Below are 17,001 nucleotides of genomic sequence, written 5' to 3' on the forward strand. Positions count from 1 at the left end.
CATTGTTTTTAAGCATAATCATTTTTTACTAATGTAACTTTGTACTTGATATTGTCTTTGCTAGGAGCGCATTCCTTCTTAGAAAATACCCATTTCATAACCACTCAAATCTCTTATCCTTTGAAATTGAAACCAACTTCCTAAGCCTGATTCTAATGGAGTAATTGAATCTCCTTATCAATTACAATCTTACACTTGTCATTAGAAGAGCATATGCTACTATATCAGTGTATCTTATAGGTATTCAAATATTTCTCTTCAATCTACTTGTAGTAATAGATTCTAGTAGTTGTATGGTCTCTATTGTTGGTATTGGTTTTAGTTCCTCCAACTCAGCTAACATTCTATTCTCACTATTAGATTCATCTTTAAGATGATTGACAGTTTATTTTGGATATGTAATAATCTTCAATGCCATATGGTGAAAGGAGTTTGATTCTTTTGTCTTTCTTTATTTAATGTTATATGTTTCAACATTATAGACAAATCAAAGATAATATCACGACTTGGTATAATCTTTTTTGACTTCGGATTCCATATGCAAAATGCCTCAACTCCTTCACTAAAACTCATAAAAATTATGTTATTGGATCTAAGATCTAATTTTGATTTTTTTCGTATGAAAATATGCAAGACATTAGAATACATGCAAACAATCATAATAAGAAATAGGTTTTTTAGACCATGGCTCATTCTGAGTTTTTTTATGTATTGTTGATGCAATAAGTCTTGATACGTCCCGCAACAAGTCTATTGATAATATAAGAGGTATATGATATGGCCTCTACCCAAAAAAGGTCTTGCTTAATTTGGACCTGGACAACTTGTATCGAGTCTCATCAACCAAGATAAGATTCAATCATTATACCATATAATTTTTTTTGTGGCGTACCAATTACAATGCTTAAGCATTTCTTCATTTTAACAAATATTTTGTGACAAAATTGACTTGTATTCCCCCCTTTATTATCAAATATGAGCCTTTTAATTTTATTTTCTATCTATGTTTATATCATCTTCTTACAGATAAAAAAGGTATCTAGAACTTTATCATTGCACTTCATTGTGTAAATCAAATATATCTCGAGAAATCATCAATACAGACAATAATCTAATATTTACCTCACATTGAAGTATTTTCAAAAGGTCACAAAACATAAGTGCGCAAACAGTCTAAGATCTCATAAGTATGGCGGATCATAGTTCCAAGCTTGAATCTTGTTTGCTTGTTAAAGAAATAATGCTTGTAGAAGTCAAGTTTCTCACACTTGGCATCTTTTAGTAAATATTTCTATACTAAGTTCTATAAAGCTCTCTCCCAAACAAGCCCTAAGTACATATGCCTAGGTCAAGAAGTATTAGATGAATTATAATTTTAATTATTTTATATAGATGCTTTTCTTGAAACTCTATGCCCATCAAGAAATATAAATTTCCTTTTTAAGTACCCTTCATAGACCAAAGTCTCCTCATTCCACCTTCAGGACTTCACTTTTCATGGTCACTTTATAATTAGAAACCCTAGTGAGATCAGGTTATTCAGATCAAGAATTTTGTCAAAGTTTTTAACTTGGCTAATCATACCATAGAGCATCTTTAGGCGTATTATCCCCACACCATTTGTTTGGCTGACATTATCATTTCTTGTTTAGCACAAGTTTTTCTAAGTTCTTAAAGTCATCTAATTATACCACCTTACATATTTAGGCATATTATACCCAAACCTTTTGTTTGGCAAACATTATCATTTCCTATCATCACAACTCCTTCCTCATGCTCTTCAGAACTTGAGAACTAATGTTGATTTATATACATGTGATAGGTACATCCAAGTCCAAAATCCATCCAACATATGGGATGTTTGAAAATGAATATGAAAATATATTTTTTTCTCTTCTTCATTAGCATTTCATATTTAAATTACCCTTATTTGGACCATCCTTCTTCGAGTGCCCTTTCTAGTGATAAAAGGCATAATCTACTCTCACATAACTTTAAATGAGATTTATCTCATCTATTCGATTTGATACATTTTCGATCATTTCTCCTACCTCTGTGTTTTAGATTTAATATTTTTATGATTAAATTGATCATTCCTTGGATACTAATTATTCATTGAAAAATTAGAAGCATCATTAAATTTAACGTAATTTTTTTCATATTATAAAATGACCATAAATTTCATGTAGAGAATTTAATAACAATAACATCATATCTTCTTCATTAATTTTAACACCATGACTCTTTAAATTAGAGAGAAAAAAAAAAGTTGAACTGTGCCTAATCATAGGTGAAACTTTTTTGTAATGAAAATGAAAGGTCTTCTTCCTCAGGTTGAGTAAGTTTTCTATGCTTTTTGCCATGTACTTGTCCTCTAATTTCTTTTAGAGTCTTGTTGGAAAGTATCTTTTTAAAAACAAGTACTTTTGGTCCTTTCCTAAGCTTTGTTGGATTGTCCCACAAGATTGACTGTTCACAAAGTTCAAATATTCATTCAACTTATGCTTGAGCTTGGACACCGAAGCAATATTCAATCCTTCTTGAAAAAAAGGGATCCATGACTTTGTATTGTCATGTGCCAAAGTTATTTGTGCCATTAGAGTTATCCATCTCAAACTTTACATTGAATACCATAGTTCTCTAAACAAAACCTCTTGCGAATACTTCATTATCAATTGCGAACTGCTTGGTATGCTCACCTTATTAGTTTGGCACTTTGTCAACCATTAGGAAATTGGCATGGCAGACTAGGTCGAGTTGCTGTTTAGCTCAAATTAGATAAGCTGTCTTAACGAGTTGTGAACAAGATTTAAGCTTCGTTTGGGACAACTTTTTCATTGCTTTTTAAAACAACTTTTTAATTTTATTATTCAAGAAATTTTTTAACTAAAATACTATTCTAGAAAGCATTAAGAAAGTTGTCCCAAATGAACCCTTAGTCCACCTGCGAACTAGTTTTATGGCTTTCTTGTTCACTGAGTTGCAGAAAGCTTTTGGTCAGATTTTGACCATCTCTTAGCAGTGTGTTGGTCGTCTGTTTGATACATTGCTTTGCTTGTTGGATTTCAGGTGACAAGTGCAACATCCTTGTGTGAACAAAAGCTGTTTGAGACTACTTTGATTAGGGACAAAAGAGCTAACATATCCAAAATACTAATTTTATTGAGCATATGCTCCAAAATTCAAGAAGGCGAAAAACAACTTGCACACAATAACATGAGTTTAACGTGATTTGAGAATGTGCTTGAATCCACCGGATGCAACAAACTCACTACAAACTTGGAAAAAGAATATAATACACAACACTTTTCTCAAAATTCTCACACATATTCAGAATTTATAACAAACCTGAGGAGTTACTTGTGGGGTGATTTACACGTGAGGATTATATGAGTTTAAGTAAGAACAATTCCATCTCTTAATATTGTTAAGAACCAATCATAGTTCACCGATTCAAAGAACTTGCCCTGTCAACAATTTGTACTTTCTTGCCTTTCATTTACTGTACCTAGTCTATATATAGAACCCATAGGCTGTAATAAAGATATGAAAATATACTTCACCTATTTTCCTTTTCTCTAATCTCATCTGCTCTTCTGTCTCGGCCTCTCACCTCTCTCTTCGTTTTCACATGGTATCAGAGCTGCAAAGCTCAACAGCTCTTGTTTTTGTTTCTCGTCTCTAATCCATCATGGAAGAAGAAGACACAGCCGGATCTCGCCGGACCGGAGCGGAGGGCAGAATCTCGTCCACCATTTCCAATCAAGATTCTGACCTTCTCATCCCTCCTCATCTCAAATTCTTGATATCCAATGTCAAGAACATGGTTCCCAACCCTCTCACCGCTAAAAACTACTCAATATGGCATTTGCAACTTCATCAGCATTTCTCCACTAATGGCTATGAAGCGCATCTCACTGGTCTCGCCGTCTGCCCACCGGATTCAGCCACTCAAGAACAAAATCGGTGGAAGCTTATAGATCGGAATCTTTTCTCTGCTCTGCTGGCCACCATCTCCCTCCATACTCCCGTACGTGATCAATCTTGGCTCCGCCCACGATGTCTGGACCGCTCTCGAACGTCGTCTTCAACCTACAAATCGCTCTCGCGTAATTCAGCTCAAGAATGAGCTACATCAAATTCAGATGCGAGACCGCACCATGCAACAATATCTTGATCAAATCAAGACGATCGTCGACAACATCGCGGCCGCCGGCTCCACCGTCGACACGGAAGATATTGTACTCTACATTCTAAATGGGCTGCCCACTGCATACAATTCGTTCAAAACAGCCATAAGGACCTCGCTCCAACCTATACATCTTGATGATCTCTATTCACTCCTCAGTAGTGAAGAGATAATCCTTCAGCAACAAAACCTCAAAGACTCCCAAAATTCTGACTCCACGACGTTCTTCTCAAATCGCTATTACTGTGGGAAAAAGCCACGCGGGAGAGGACCGTTTCAAAGGCAACAGACTAATGATCGCTCGATGCCTCAAGTCGACGCGCAATCGTCTGCAAGCCCTCCGTCCCAGCACCCCACTTGTCAGATCTGCGGCAAGTCCGGCCACGCCGCTCTAAACTGCTGGCATAGATGCAATCTCAACTATGCCCCGCCGACAAATCCAAGAACTCTCATGGTACAACAACAACAAGTCACAACGAACGGCTGGATCTTGGACTCCGGTGCCTCCTCCCACCTGACCGCGGACGCAACGCACCTCCAACATCATGTTCCATACAACGGCTACGACTCGGTCTCCATTGCAAACGGTAGCAACCTCTCCATCCAAAACTCGGGCCAAGGTATCCTGCCCCTACCCGAGACTACTCGTAAGCTCTACCTACGCAGAATCTTTCATGTCCCGCGTCTAACACACAATCTCCTATCCGTTTCTAGTCTTACCTCTGATAATAATGTTTTGATTTCTTTCACGGCTAATGAATTTGTTATAAAGAACCTTCAGGACAATCAGGTGCTTCTCCGGGGTCCCAAACATAATGGTCTGTACCACATCAAGCATCCTACCAAGGGTAACGACGTGGCTCTGGCAACACCTCCGTCAAACAAGAACCTCTGGCACGACCGTCTCGGACACCCACACAACCACAAGATTAGCACTCTCGCAAAAAACGTTCCAGAACTAGCAAATTCGTCCTCCAACACTCTATGCATTGCTTGTAACACTTTTAAAAGTCATAAACAGCCATTCCCTCTTAGAAATTCCATTTGTAATTAGCCGTTTCAAATCGTCCACTCGAACATTTGGGGCCCGGCTCCAATTTCTTCCAAATACGGTTACCGCTACTAAGTTACGTTTATAGACGATTGTACTAGATTTACATGGTTATACTTGCTTAATTCCAAAGACGAAGTGCTTAGTAAATTTCAACAATATTGCAATCTGATCAATAATATATTTGGTGCTCGAATTCAGAACTTCCACTCCGACGGTGGAGGAGAATTCACGAGCAGAGCTTTCCGAAATTACTTGGCTCAACAAGGGATCACACATCAAACGAGTTGTCCTCATACTCCGAAACAAAATGGCACCGCCGAACTGAAACACCGTCACATCCTCAAAGTCACAAGGACCCTACTCCACACTGCCCACCTCTCACTCTCGTTTTGGGCGGAAGCCACGTCTACAGCGATTTACCTCATAAATCATCTACCGTCATCGGTTATTCAAAATCATACTCCATACTTCCGGTTACATGGCAGCCAAGCATCATACTCACATCTACGCACCTTCGGGTGCTTGTGTTTTCCCTGGACCAAGCCGTATGCCCCAACCAAACTATCGCAACAATCTCAAGAATGCGTGTTTTTGGGCTACTCCACACAGCACAAAGGATATCGATGCTACAACCGCCAACAAGATCGATTCTACATATCTTGGCACGTAGTATTCTACGAACAACACTTTCCCTACAAGCTCCCTCAGTCTACCGTCTCTATGCCTGCATCAATAAACCTAGAATATCTCTCCCCGCTACTGCTGGTTCCATCTTCCACAGTGCTATCAAATACGTCCTCAAGTCCTGCTCCGTCCGTGGACATCACACAGCATGAATGCAGCACCTCTCCCGAACACATCACGGAACAGGCCGCCCCGCCAAGTGGCCAACAATCAGCAACCCCGACACCCAATGCTAACCCGTCTGCGCTTCAGCATATCCAAACCAAATCAGATTTTCGACCTGTCGGCCACTTCCACCAAGGATTACACGCCCACATCCTATGTCGAGGCATCCAAGCATGTCGAATGGCGTTCAGCCATGTCCACAGAATACCTGGCCTTGCACAGACAAGGAACTTGGTCACTAGTCCCAGTTCCAGTTGACACGTCCTAGGCAGCAAATGGACGTTCAAGACTAAGCTTCGTCCGAATGGCCAAGTTGATCGGTACAAGGCGCGCCTCGTTGCACAAGGCTATGCTCAAGAATTCGGCATCAACTTCACGGAGACATTCAGCCCGATGGCCAAAATGGTCACCATCCGAATGCTCATCACAGTGGCCCTAAACCGCAACTGGCAGATCATCCAACTTGACGTATCGAACGCGTTCCTTCATAGCGAACTACAAGACGAAGTTTACATGAAGCAACCACGCGGATTCGAGGATGCTCAACATCCGACACACGTATGCAAGCTCCGAAAATCCATCTACGGGTTAATGCAATCACCCCGTCAATGGTTTCAAAAACTAACCAGTTTTCTTCTCAACCTCGGCTTCACGTTCAGTAAAGCCGATCCGTCTCTTCTTCATCTCAAGCAAGACGACACTAGCATCTTCATCCTGATATATGTGGATGATATCCTCGTTACTAGCAACAATCAAGTCAAAATCCAGCAAATTCTGCAAAGCCTGAACTCAGCATTCAGTCTAAAGCAGCTCGGCGACATATCTCTCTACCTCGGTATTCAGGTTATTAAAACTACCTCTTGCTACTTTCTCACTCAATCCCACTACGCACATGATCTTCTTCATAATGCAGGCATGTCCGACTGCAAGCCCGCACCGTCTCCGGCGCCAACAAAAGATCAGAGATCCTCAGACGAAAGATCCTTCGCCGACCCACAGCTATTTCGCAAGATAGCAGGGTCACTCGAATACTTGTCTATCATTAGACCCGACATCGCATTCGCCACCAACTCAATATATCAACACATGCACAATCCAAGAAACTGTGACTACCAAGCCCTCAAACGTCTCCTCCGCTATGTCAAAGGGTCAATAGACTACGGTCTTCCGCTCATCACCGGCGCCCTCAACCTTAGCAGCTACACTGATGCGGATTGGGCAGCTAACTCGACCGACCGGAAATCAATGTCGGGCTACTGCACGTTCCTCGGTCCCAATCTGATTTCATGGTCGGTCAAGAAACAAACAACCGTGGCGCATTCCTCGACGAAGGCAGAGTACAGATCCTTAGCAGCTGCCACCTCCAACATACTATGGATCCGTCGCCTGCCTACAGACCTTGACGTCCCCACCACCTCGCCCACACCAATCCATTGTGACAACACATCTACCATAGCTCTCGCCAATAACCCCATCTTTCATGCTAGAACCAAACACATAGAAATTGACTACCACTTCATCAGTGACCACATTCGACAAGGCAACATCTGGGTAGATCATGTCTGCACCAACGATCAGCTCGCGGACATACTCACCAAAGCTCTTCCTATCAACCGGTTTCAGCTCTTAAGATCCAAATTAACCATTCACTCCAAGAATGGTTAATTTAGGGAGATTGTTAAGAACCAATCATAGTTCACCGGTTCAAAGAACTTGCCCTGTCAGCAATTTGTACTTTATTGCCTTTCATTTATTGTACCTAGTCTATATATAGAACCCATAGGCTGTAATCAAGATATGAAAATATACTTCACCTATTTTCCTTTTCTCTGATCTCATCTGCTCTTCTGTCTCGGCCGCTCAACTCTCTCTTCTCCGAAGCAAGAGTTTTCACAAATATTAATGATCATTTACAATTGAAGACTTTTATAATCTATATTATAAACTTTTGTGACGGCCTTCATTTAAGTTTTTATGATAATCTCTATTTAGTTCTTTTATGGCATTGAAATGAGCCACTATTTTCAACTCGTCAAACTTAGGCTTCATTTGGGATGACTTTTTTGTTGCTTCTTAAAGCAGTTTTTTGAAATATTTATACTAAAAAGCTGTTTTAAGAAACTTTATGAAAGCCGTCTCAAACGAAGCCGGTTAATTTCGGTCAAGTAGAGCATGCATCCTTTCTTTAATTTATCACAATAACAATGAGAATGACAGAATGACAGCTTACATTTCTGTTATATGTGATGCATCACCGTCTTTGTAATTTCCAGTGAAACTGATGAAAATAAGAACTCTTCACGTCTCCTTTCTTCCAAATCAACTGATTTGGCTAATGAACTTTTTTAATTTTGTACTATCTTATGATTTGAAATCTAGAATTTGTTTTTTTTTTTTTAACAGGGTATTGACACATTTAGTAAAAACTGATTGGTGTTGATTTAATCCTTAAATGAGTGACAACAACCTCACAGTAAAATCAAGATAAGCTCTCCCTCTCTTTCTTCTCACTGCATCTTGACCTTGAGAACATTTTTTGAGTTGTCTTTTTTCTTTTTAATTATCTTATCTTTACTTGCAAAATGGTTCCTTGTAGTCTAGTTGAAGTTTGCCTCTCCTTTCTTGATATAGCCACATCAAAGATCTCTTCACTTTCCCAAATTTTGTGGATTCTGACCCTCTTAATATTTTTGGTTGTCTATGCCATTTTTAGGACTAACATTAACTGATTTTTGGGTTCATTCATCCTATGCTTTTACCCTCTCAAAAAAGTATATGAAGGAAAGCGCACTAAAGATGCCATCGTACATTTGTGTTGAATAAAATGATGCAAATTGATGCACAAAACGATATTATCAAAAGTAAGCTTTAGCTTTCTTGGAAAGATCTATCAACAAACCAAGTTGTACAAACATGCACTTCAAGACAGCTATGATTTGATCAGCTATTTGAAGAAACCAATCGTATATGCCACATGAGTGCCACATGAATTGAATCTCTACTGTAACTAAATGGACACATTTTCTTAAGAATTGATAGCTTATCTCAAATTAAATTACATAAATTTAAATGATATGAAAGGGCCAGCTGAAAAGGAAAAACTTTACAAGAAATGAGAGTTGGATTTAAAAGAAAATATGAAAAGGACTCGAGATCACACAGAGTATCAACTAAGCCATCAGAAATCGGATTGTTACAGTCCCAAGGAGCATGACAGGAGCAAGATAACAGAGGCATTCATGAGATCAAGTCACGAGCTATCTAATTGATCAATATGGTTGATTTTTCAAAACCAAATATAGATAAACGGTGCTATGAAAAGAGAGACTCAGGCACATCTCGCCTTCATTGTCAAGGCACTGTGTCTATCTTATGGTGCAGCTGGAGGCAACACTAGTGTTCTTTCTTTTGAAGGCATGCATTAAAAGCTGAAGTTGTCATGGACGTGTGCATTTGAACCAACTTTAGTATTTAAACTGTTTCCTTTATTATTTGATTTTCTGGCATATGTGTTCTCATCCTAGCTATCCTGTTTCAATTGTCTTTTTAGGATTTGTTTGGGATGAATGCATCATTTTGTAAAGTTGGTTGTGAAGTTGTTATGTAGAAAATAACTTCGCTACTTTGATCACAAAAATTTCTGAAAAATAATGAGAAAACAACAAGAAAGTAGCCAAACGAAATTGTGGTGGTTGTCTAGAAAAAAAAAGAATCCAAAAAGCTGTCTAAGGCTTCATTTGCGAAAGCTTTCTTTTTGCTTTCTAAAATAGATTTCTAGTACAAAAATTTCTAGCTCAAGAAATTTTTGTACTAAAAAGTTGTTTTAGAAAGCAATAAAAAAATTGTCCTAAAAAAAGCCTCAAACACACCCTTAGTTAATTTTTAGATTAGAAATGGTCACAAAAATTTGTAAATATGGGAGTAATGCCGTACATGAAAGTGAAATATGCAGCTGAAAAAAATCTTACAGGAAGAAATATTGGAATTATCTCGAATCAATTACAGATTTTTCAGTTCCCTGCAAATAAAATGCAATTCGAATTGAATTCCTACAAAATAAATGAGGCTGATTTGATTCAATGTAAGGGAATGCATTTTTAAATAAAACCAAATAAAGTAAATGCATCCAAATGGGATGCATTTGCTTTGAATTAGATTTTATATAAAATTCTAAAATAAATTATTATGATGACTTATCATCATCATCATTACCTTATCATAATGGGCCTTCTAATAATAACTTCATGTCAATTTTATGGATCATTAACCGTCTTCATTCATTCCTTCAAAGTATAAAATAAAATTTTTTACAAATAAGACCTTCATGTTGCATCAAATTTTGACCAACCCAAATAACCCCTTGAATGAACAGATTGTAAGAAATTAGGCTCCTCTGTTCTCTCTTGATACAAATATGGATGTACATCTTCTTATATGAACATTCAAATCAAAAGTAATATCATTGCCACCTTAGAAATGGACAAACAGATAGCTATTCCATATAGTTGCATAGCCTTACTTGCACATGGCAAGTGTTCTTTACTTAATCAGCTTTCATTGTTTGCTTGTTAATTTGGATTATTTTGGTCATCTATCCCTGCTAGGTTTCACATCAATTAATAGCAAGAGATCACATGGCATAGATATCACAGTACTATCCTTTGAATATTTTATTGATTTCACAAATTAGATTTGTTTTAAAATAATAAATTTAAGTTCATAGATTAGGATAAATTAATGTTTTTTAATAATAACAAAATTTTCGTTTATCTGTATTAGGGTAATTTAAACACTCTCTCATACATTAATAAATCTATTCCTCATACAATATAACTCTCACTACATGAAGTTCATCAAATATCGGTGGCATTTCCGACGGCCAAAGGACCGCTTGAATTTCTAGCGATTAGACTGGCGGATTAGCCGCCGGTAATAACCGCCGAAACACAAGATAAACCGTCGGTTATTAGCGGCGGTTTTTCGGCGGTTAATCGCCGGAAATTACTTGCGGTTTGGCTATTGACGGTTGCTAAACCGTCAAAAATGCCAGCGGTTATTGATCTGCACCAGTCACCTTTCCGATCGCTAGCAAAAAGACAATTTAAAACCTCAGATTTCAGTTTCTTACGCGGCTAATACCAGTGAAAAAAACCCTTCATAAAACTACCGGAACAATGAAAATCACCTATTTCGGCCTAAAAAAATCTCCGGTAATTGACGATTTTCCTATAGTGTCTATTTTAAATAAATTTTTTTAAACATCATTATTTATCATGAACTTTGAGTTAATTTATTTCATTATAAGTGTTTTGAAATGAGTAGATCTAACTTTTAGAATTAACTTCAAATATTTGTTTGATTGGAATTCGATGAAATATTTTTCCCTTTTTTTTAATTAAGTTCAAAAGTTGAAAAGTGATTTTTAAATTTGAGTGCTAAAAAGTTACTTTTAGTTTTGCTTTTTATATATATTTTAATAATAATGGAATAATGTAAAATTAAAAGGAAAATTGTTAGAATAGTATGTTCACTTGTAGTACTAATAATAAAGTAATAAAAAATTAATGTGTGAATCTAATGACAACTACCCTTAAGATTTGTTTGGGACAGCTTACAGTTTCGTTTAGCTACTGAATTTTTTGTTTTTTTTCTTATTACTTATCATAATTTCAAGGATATGAAATTACTTTTTACAACCAGAATCGTCAATATGTAATAGCTTTAACGAACATATTTATAATATCCACAACAACTTTTTAAAAAGTTTTTTTTCCCCAATAACTTTACAACTATATTTACAAAACGCTGTAACAATCTCCAAAAAAAAAAAAAATTGTGAGTTCATGAATGTTGAATTTCTTACAAAAATAAGCATATATCTTACCTATTCATTTTAATATAACTAGCTGCTGAAACTGGGATAAAAATAATTCTAAATGTTTATAGTAAAGCAAACACGTCCTAAGAGCTTAGTCAAGCATATAAATCTGCCTTAGGAATCACTAATTTCTTAAGCTTGTTGAATCATGATTGAAAGCACCAAATTCAACAGTCTAAGATTGCATAAATTATACAATCTTAGATGAATCACCGGCCTTATGTACAGAAACTTTATAAAGCCAATGAGTTTATTTTGTGAAGCTTTAGCATCATCTTATAAACAGAGATTTTTTTATTTTTATTTTTCAATTTGCTCTCAATGATTGTTGCCTTTTCTTTTTCATTGATGCAAACGAGAGGATAACTTCCAAGTAAGTTAACTGAATGCCTTCTAAATTATGGTCCGCCTTCTTGATATATCATCAAAAAATTATCTTGATCGGGTACAAATCTCGAGCAAAAATCTAGTTGGAAACTTCAAAAATTAAATTGGAGAGCATATGAACTCCGATTTTAGCAAACTTACAGCCGAACTAAACGTCTCGGAAATACAAGCCCAACGACACCAAATTCGACTCAATCCGAGCACAAATGAGTCCAAATCAAAGACCCGAAGCACATTCGGAAGGTTCAAACCATAATTTGGATTACCAAATGGTTTCCAAACGTGATATGCTTATAATCGAATCGAACGGCTCAACGAGAGGAATCCAACGAGCCCAAGATCGCTGAATTATAATATCTTTAAGACATTCAAATGTCCAATGAACGTTCTATGATCAAGGGAATCAATATCGGCCGTCCATTCAAACCACTCCCAAAATACCCCTGATATTCCTCCTATTTACAGGCCATGAAACTCTCAGAAAACTATAAATGGGGGGGGTGGGGGGAAGGCCTAGGGGGGGGAGGCCTAAGCAAGAAGAAAAGAGAAGTAAGACTCCTCCTCGACCACCGTCGGACTTTCACCCGGCAGCCGACCGACGCTGGAATTAAGCAAGGAAGCAAGAAGAGAAGGAAGAAAAGGAAGAGAAGAAAGTGAGCTCTCTTGTCACCAAACTCTTCCTCGACCACTACCGGACTTCCACCCGGCAGTCTACCCGACGCCTGACTTCCGCCTGTCGCCGGATTTTCGTCGAATTTCTACTTAACGTAGGACTTATGCCCGCCACCGGACTTATGTCCGTCGCCGAATTTTTGATGAACTTCAACCCGACGTCGGGCCTCTGCTTGTCGCCAGATTTCTACCAGTCGTCGGACATTCGTCAGACTTCTACCTGACGTCGGACTTTTACCCGACGTCGAACCTCCCCTTTTCGCTAGATTTCTACCCAACGTTGGACCTCTACCCGTCGCCGAATTGCTACCTGATACTGGACTTTTGCCCTATGCCAGACTTTCTTCAGATTTCTACTAGATGTCGGACTTCTACCCGACCACCAACTAATGCCGGACACTTTTGCGTGACCTCCAATCAATTCTGAATCTCCTTCGCCCTCTAACAACGGTCTTTCTGACCATTGTCGTCCACCGACTACAGTCCTTTCAACTTCCATCGTCAAACAATGGTCCTTCTGACCTCTATCGCTCTGACCTCCGTCGCCAGCCGACTACGGTCCTTCCGACCTCCGTCGCCCACCGACTATGATCCTTCAGACCAAACGAATATGTCAACATTGATTCTTTGTATTCCCACCATGTAATGTACTCCATAAAATGTATGTCAAGCCAAGGTCTTCCTCCTAAGGAAGGGTCTCACTTGTAATCAACTGCAAATACTAGTGGATTCATTCAAACTGGGCTAGACCCCATGATTTTTCCCCCTTTTTTGGAGCTTTCCACGTAAAAATATTGGTGTCTCTTGTGAATACTGCACGATCTCTCTTTTTATCTGATTGCGTGTTGGATCTTTGTACAAAAGCTAAGACGCCAGACTTTATATTTCTCTACCCCCGCAAAGACTCTAGGACGCAAGACTTCTACTCTTTTATGCATCAAAACACTGAGCTCTTTTAGAACACTAGGAGTTAAGAATTCGAATTGATGGCCTTTTCTTTGTTGTTGAGATGAACAGTCCAAGAATTTTCCACAGCTCCAAAATTGTGGGTGTCAAGTTTTGTAACGAGATAAAATACTTGGTTATAGATCATTAGCACATGGTGGGGAAGATATGAAGAAGAATCTGTCATCCCATTTGACGTTGAAATAGGTAATTTATTTTAGCAAACTTTTGAATCTATTGAATGCATTTAATTGACTTGTCAGCCTTCATCACAGCTATACATTGCTAAGGCGCCGTGGCGGAGCTCCGCCTTTGCACGATGCCTTTTTCACCCATCACAATCACTGTTTCTCTATTCCAATGGCTTCCTTCCAAGTTGCAATCTGTTATGCTGCTAAAATTATGGGAAGGTAGAGCTAAGGGGCTGTTTGGTATTTGATTGGATTTAATTTAGTAGGATTTAGTAAATCCTGTAAATCCGGATTTAGTAAATCCTGAGACTGTTAAATTCTGAAAACTATTTGTTATGATAAATGTTAAATGCTGTTAAATCCTGAGAAACTATTTGGCAACAGATTGTTCGATAAAGACTATCGCGGGAACATCACGACACGGGCGCCGTAGGTGATATGCAGCTCAACCGTAAATACCATTAAATCCGCGGAGGAATTGGATTAGGATTTACCCGGATTTACGCCGATTTGCGGCGTAAATCCGTAGATCCAGGATTTACGTCATGGTCGCCGGATTTACAGTCACGTAAAATACCGTTTGGTTGGATTTAGCATAAATCCAGCCTAAATCCCGCTGTAAATCTGATATCAAACAGCCCCTAAAAGTGAAGCACAACAAAAAATATCAGTAGAATATTGCATGAAATCATTGTATTTCAAACAATTAAACTTGCGATACAGCATCAAAGAAAAAAAATTGCCTTCCACTCAAATTTATCTTCTTCCATTTAAAATTACAGAGGATCAGTGGCGCATCTAAGATTTCAAATGTGGAGCCAAGAAATTCACCTCAAATTCTAAATGAGGCAAAATTTCTGTAAGATATATTATTGCATGAGAATTTAATTGTAAAAGTAACACATTATACATAGCTATATTAAACTTTTTTGCAAATTTATACTGTGAAATTTTTTAAGAGAACACAATTGTTTGACTGATTGCAACAATTTGAAAAGCTCATGCCCATGTTATAGTCTATACAGAGCCACATGCTAGAGCTGGAAAATACTGCCATTGTCACAAAGTAGTACCGGAATTCCTGGGCTGATTGTCATACTTGTCGGTTTTATATTAGGTGAGAATATCTGTGTTCTTCCTGTTAAGTTGAAAAAGGACGAGCAATAAAGATTACATATTTGATAAGAAATGTAACTAAGTATTTGACTCACGTGTCAAGCTGCATGAAATCATTGGTTTAGTTCATCGTTAATAGTTGAAAATATTTTGATTTTAACATTTGGCAGTCAAACCTCTCTTTTAAGTTTTTAATCATTTCATTTGGGACGGCATTTTTGTTGCTTCTTAAAGCAGCTTTCTAGTACAAATTTTAATTTTTGTAATAGAAAGTTGTTTTAAGAAGCAGCAAAAAAAATGTCCCAAAGGAAGCCTACCACTCCCTTATAATTGTATTTGTTGGAAAATAAGTAAAACTTTACTCAAACACTCAGAGCCAAAAATAGAAACTACAAAAGATTATCAACATAAGAAAACACAATTTTACATAGCTTCTCCTAATTAATGGTTATGACCTCATTTAAATAGAAGAAAATATAGTTAACCTGGAAAAATAATAAAATGCCAATAATTTATTTTATAAAATAACCAGCAAATATTTGACACAACATGAATATGATGACCTAAGACTAAGGCTTCCTTTGGGACGGCTTTCTTACTGCTTCTTAAAGCGGCTTTCTAGTACAAAAATTTTAATTCTTGTACTAGAAAATCATTTTAAGAAGCAGTAAGAAAGCCGCTCCAAACGAAACCTAAGTATGCATAAAATATTTTACTTTGTAGGGAAAAAAATATGCTATATAATTTAGCAGTTTTAAAATCAATGTTTCAATCATGATCAGAATCTGTATTGTTCATAGCTCCCATTAGTCTTTAATCTTTCTATGATAGTTGTTAAAGGCTAAATCCCATATCTCAAACTCCAGCTCCGTATAATTGAGTGCAATCTTTGGAGATTACACTTGATAGTGTTGAAAATTATTTGTTTGAGAAGAAAAAGATTGTCAATGTGGAGAGCTAACTACCCATACAATATCTTGTAGAGAGATTATAATAAATTCAATTTAGTCATCATCACATTCCACCAACTATCTTGAAACACGGCGCTGAAAAGAGCTAATTGTTCAAATCAAACTGCAATCATCAAAAAATTTCAAAGTATTAGCTATGGCTTATTTTTCTGGTTTGCAAAAGGCATACCTTTACTATCAGAACCCATAGGTATTTCTGACTGTAAAAATATGCAGTTAATAGTAAAAAAGTTCGTTTTAATACATTAAAAACAATCCAAAAGATCTCACCTTTCCAATTCAAAGCTTTAAATTATCAACTAAAGAAAAAGCATTGTGAGAGTCGGTGAATTAAATGGTGTGATTTGCCTTGTCCCATAAGAAAGAAAGGCTAAACTAAATAGCTTCAACCACGTGAAGAAACAGAGCAATAGAAAGTGATAGAGGCTTAGAAAATTGATCAATAATTACTTAGTATTTTATAATATGGAGAAAACTTTATAACATTTCAAGAAAGAAAAGTCAAATTCAAGTTCCTCGAAATTAATAACCTGCACATGCGTTTGTTTGTTTGTTTGTTTGTTTTTTCCCTTGATCTGATAACCTTACTCCTATGAGTTATTGGAGGGATTTATATCTGAACATTGACGGGCTTTGATGAGGTAATGCTGAACTATTTATGTGTTTTTTTAGCTAAGAATTACTGCAAATTCTAATTTTAATCTTTTTAAAGTTAACGGTGCACTAAAACGGCTTTATGCTTGGCTAGA

The 17,001-nt window shown here is 37.3% G+C and overlaps 1 protein-coding gene and 1 long non-coding RNA gene across 2 annotated transcripts; both read left to right on the forward strand.

Moving 5' to 3' along the window:
• The first annotated feature begins 6,485 nt into the window (after positions 1-6,485).
• On the forward strand, positions 6,486-7,757 carry LOC110112378 (uncharacterized mitochondrial protein AtMg00810-like). Its single transcript, XM_028699254.1, has one exon. It carries the CDS (start codon positions 6,486-6,488, stop codon positions 7,755-7,757), a length of 1,272 nt encoding a protein of 423 aa, XP_028555087.1.
• Positions 7,758-13,817: 6,060 nt separating this feature from the next.
• LOC114580748 lies at positions 13,818-14,615 on the forward strand. Its single transcript, XR_003702302.1, has 3 exons — positions 13,818-14,181; positions 14,250-14,384; positions 14,550-14,615. It is a non-coding gene; the product is annotated as an uncharacterized LOC114580748 (long non-coding RNA).
• Positions 14,616-17,001: the final 2,386 nt, after the last annotated feature.

This window comes from Dendrobium catenatum, unplaced genomic scaffold, assembly GCF_001605985.2.
Source record: "Dendrobium catenatum unplaced genomic scaffold, ASM160598v2 fragScaff_scaffold_1226, whole genome shotgun sequence".
Classification (NCBI taxonomy): domain Eukaryota; kingdom Viridiplantae; phylum Streptophyta; class Magnoliopsida; order Asparagales; family Orchidaceae; genus Dendrobium; species Dendrobium catenatum.

Coding starts and splice junctions, on each gene's coding strand:
- LOC110112378 (XM_028699254.1), top strand. CDS start 6,486: ATGGCCAAAATGGTCACCATCCGAATGCTCATCACAGTGGCCCTAAAC.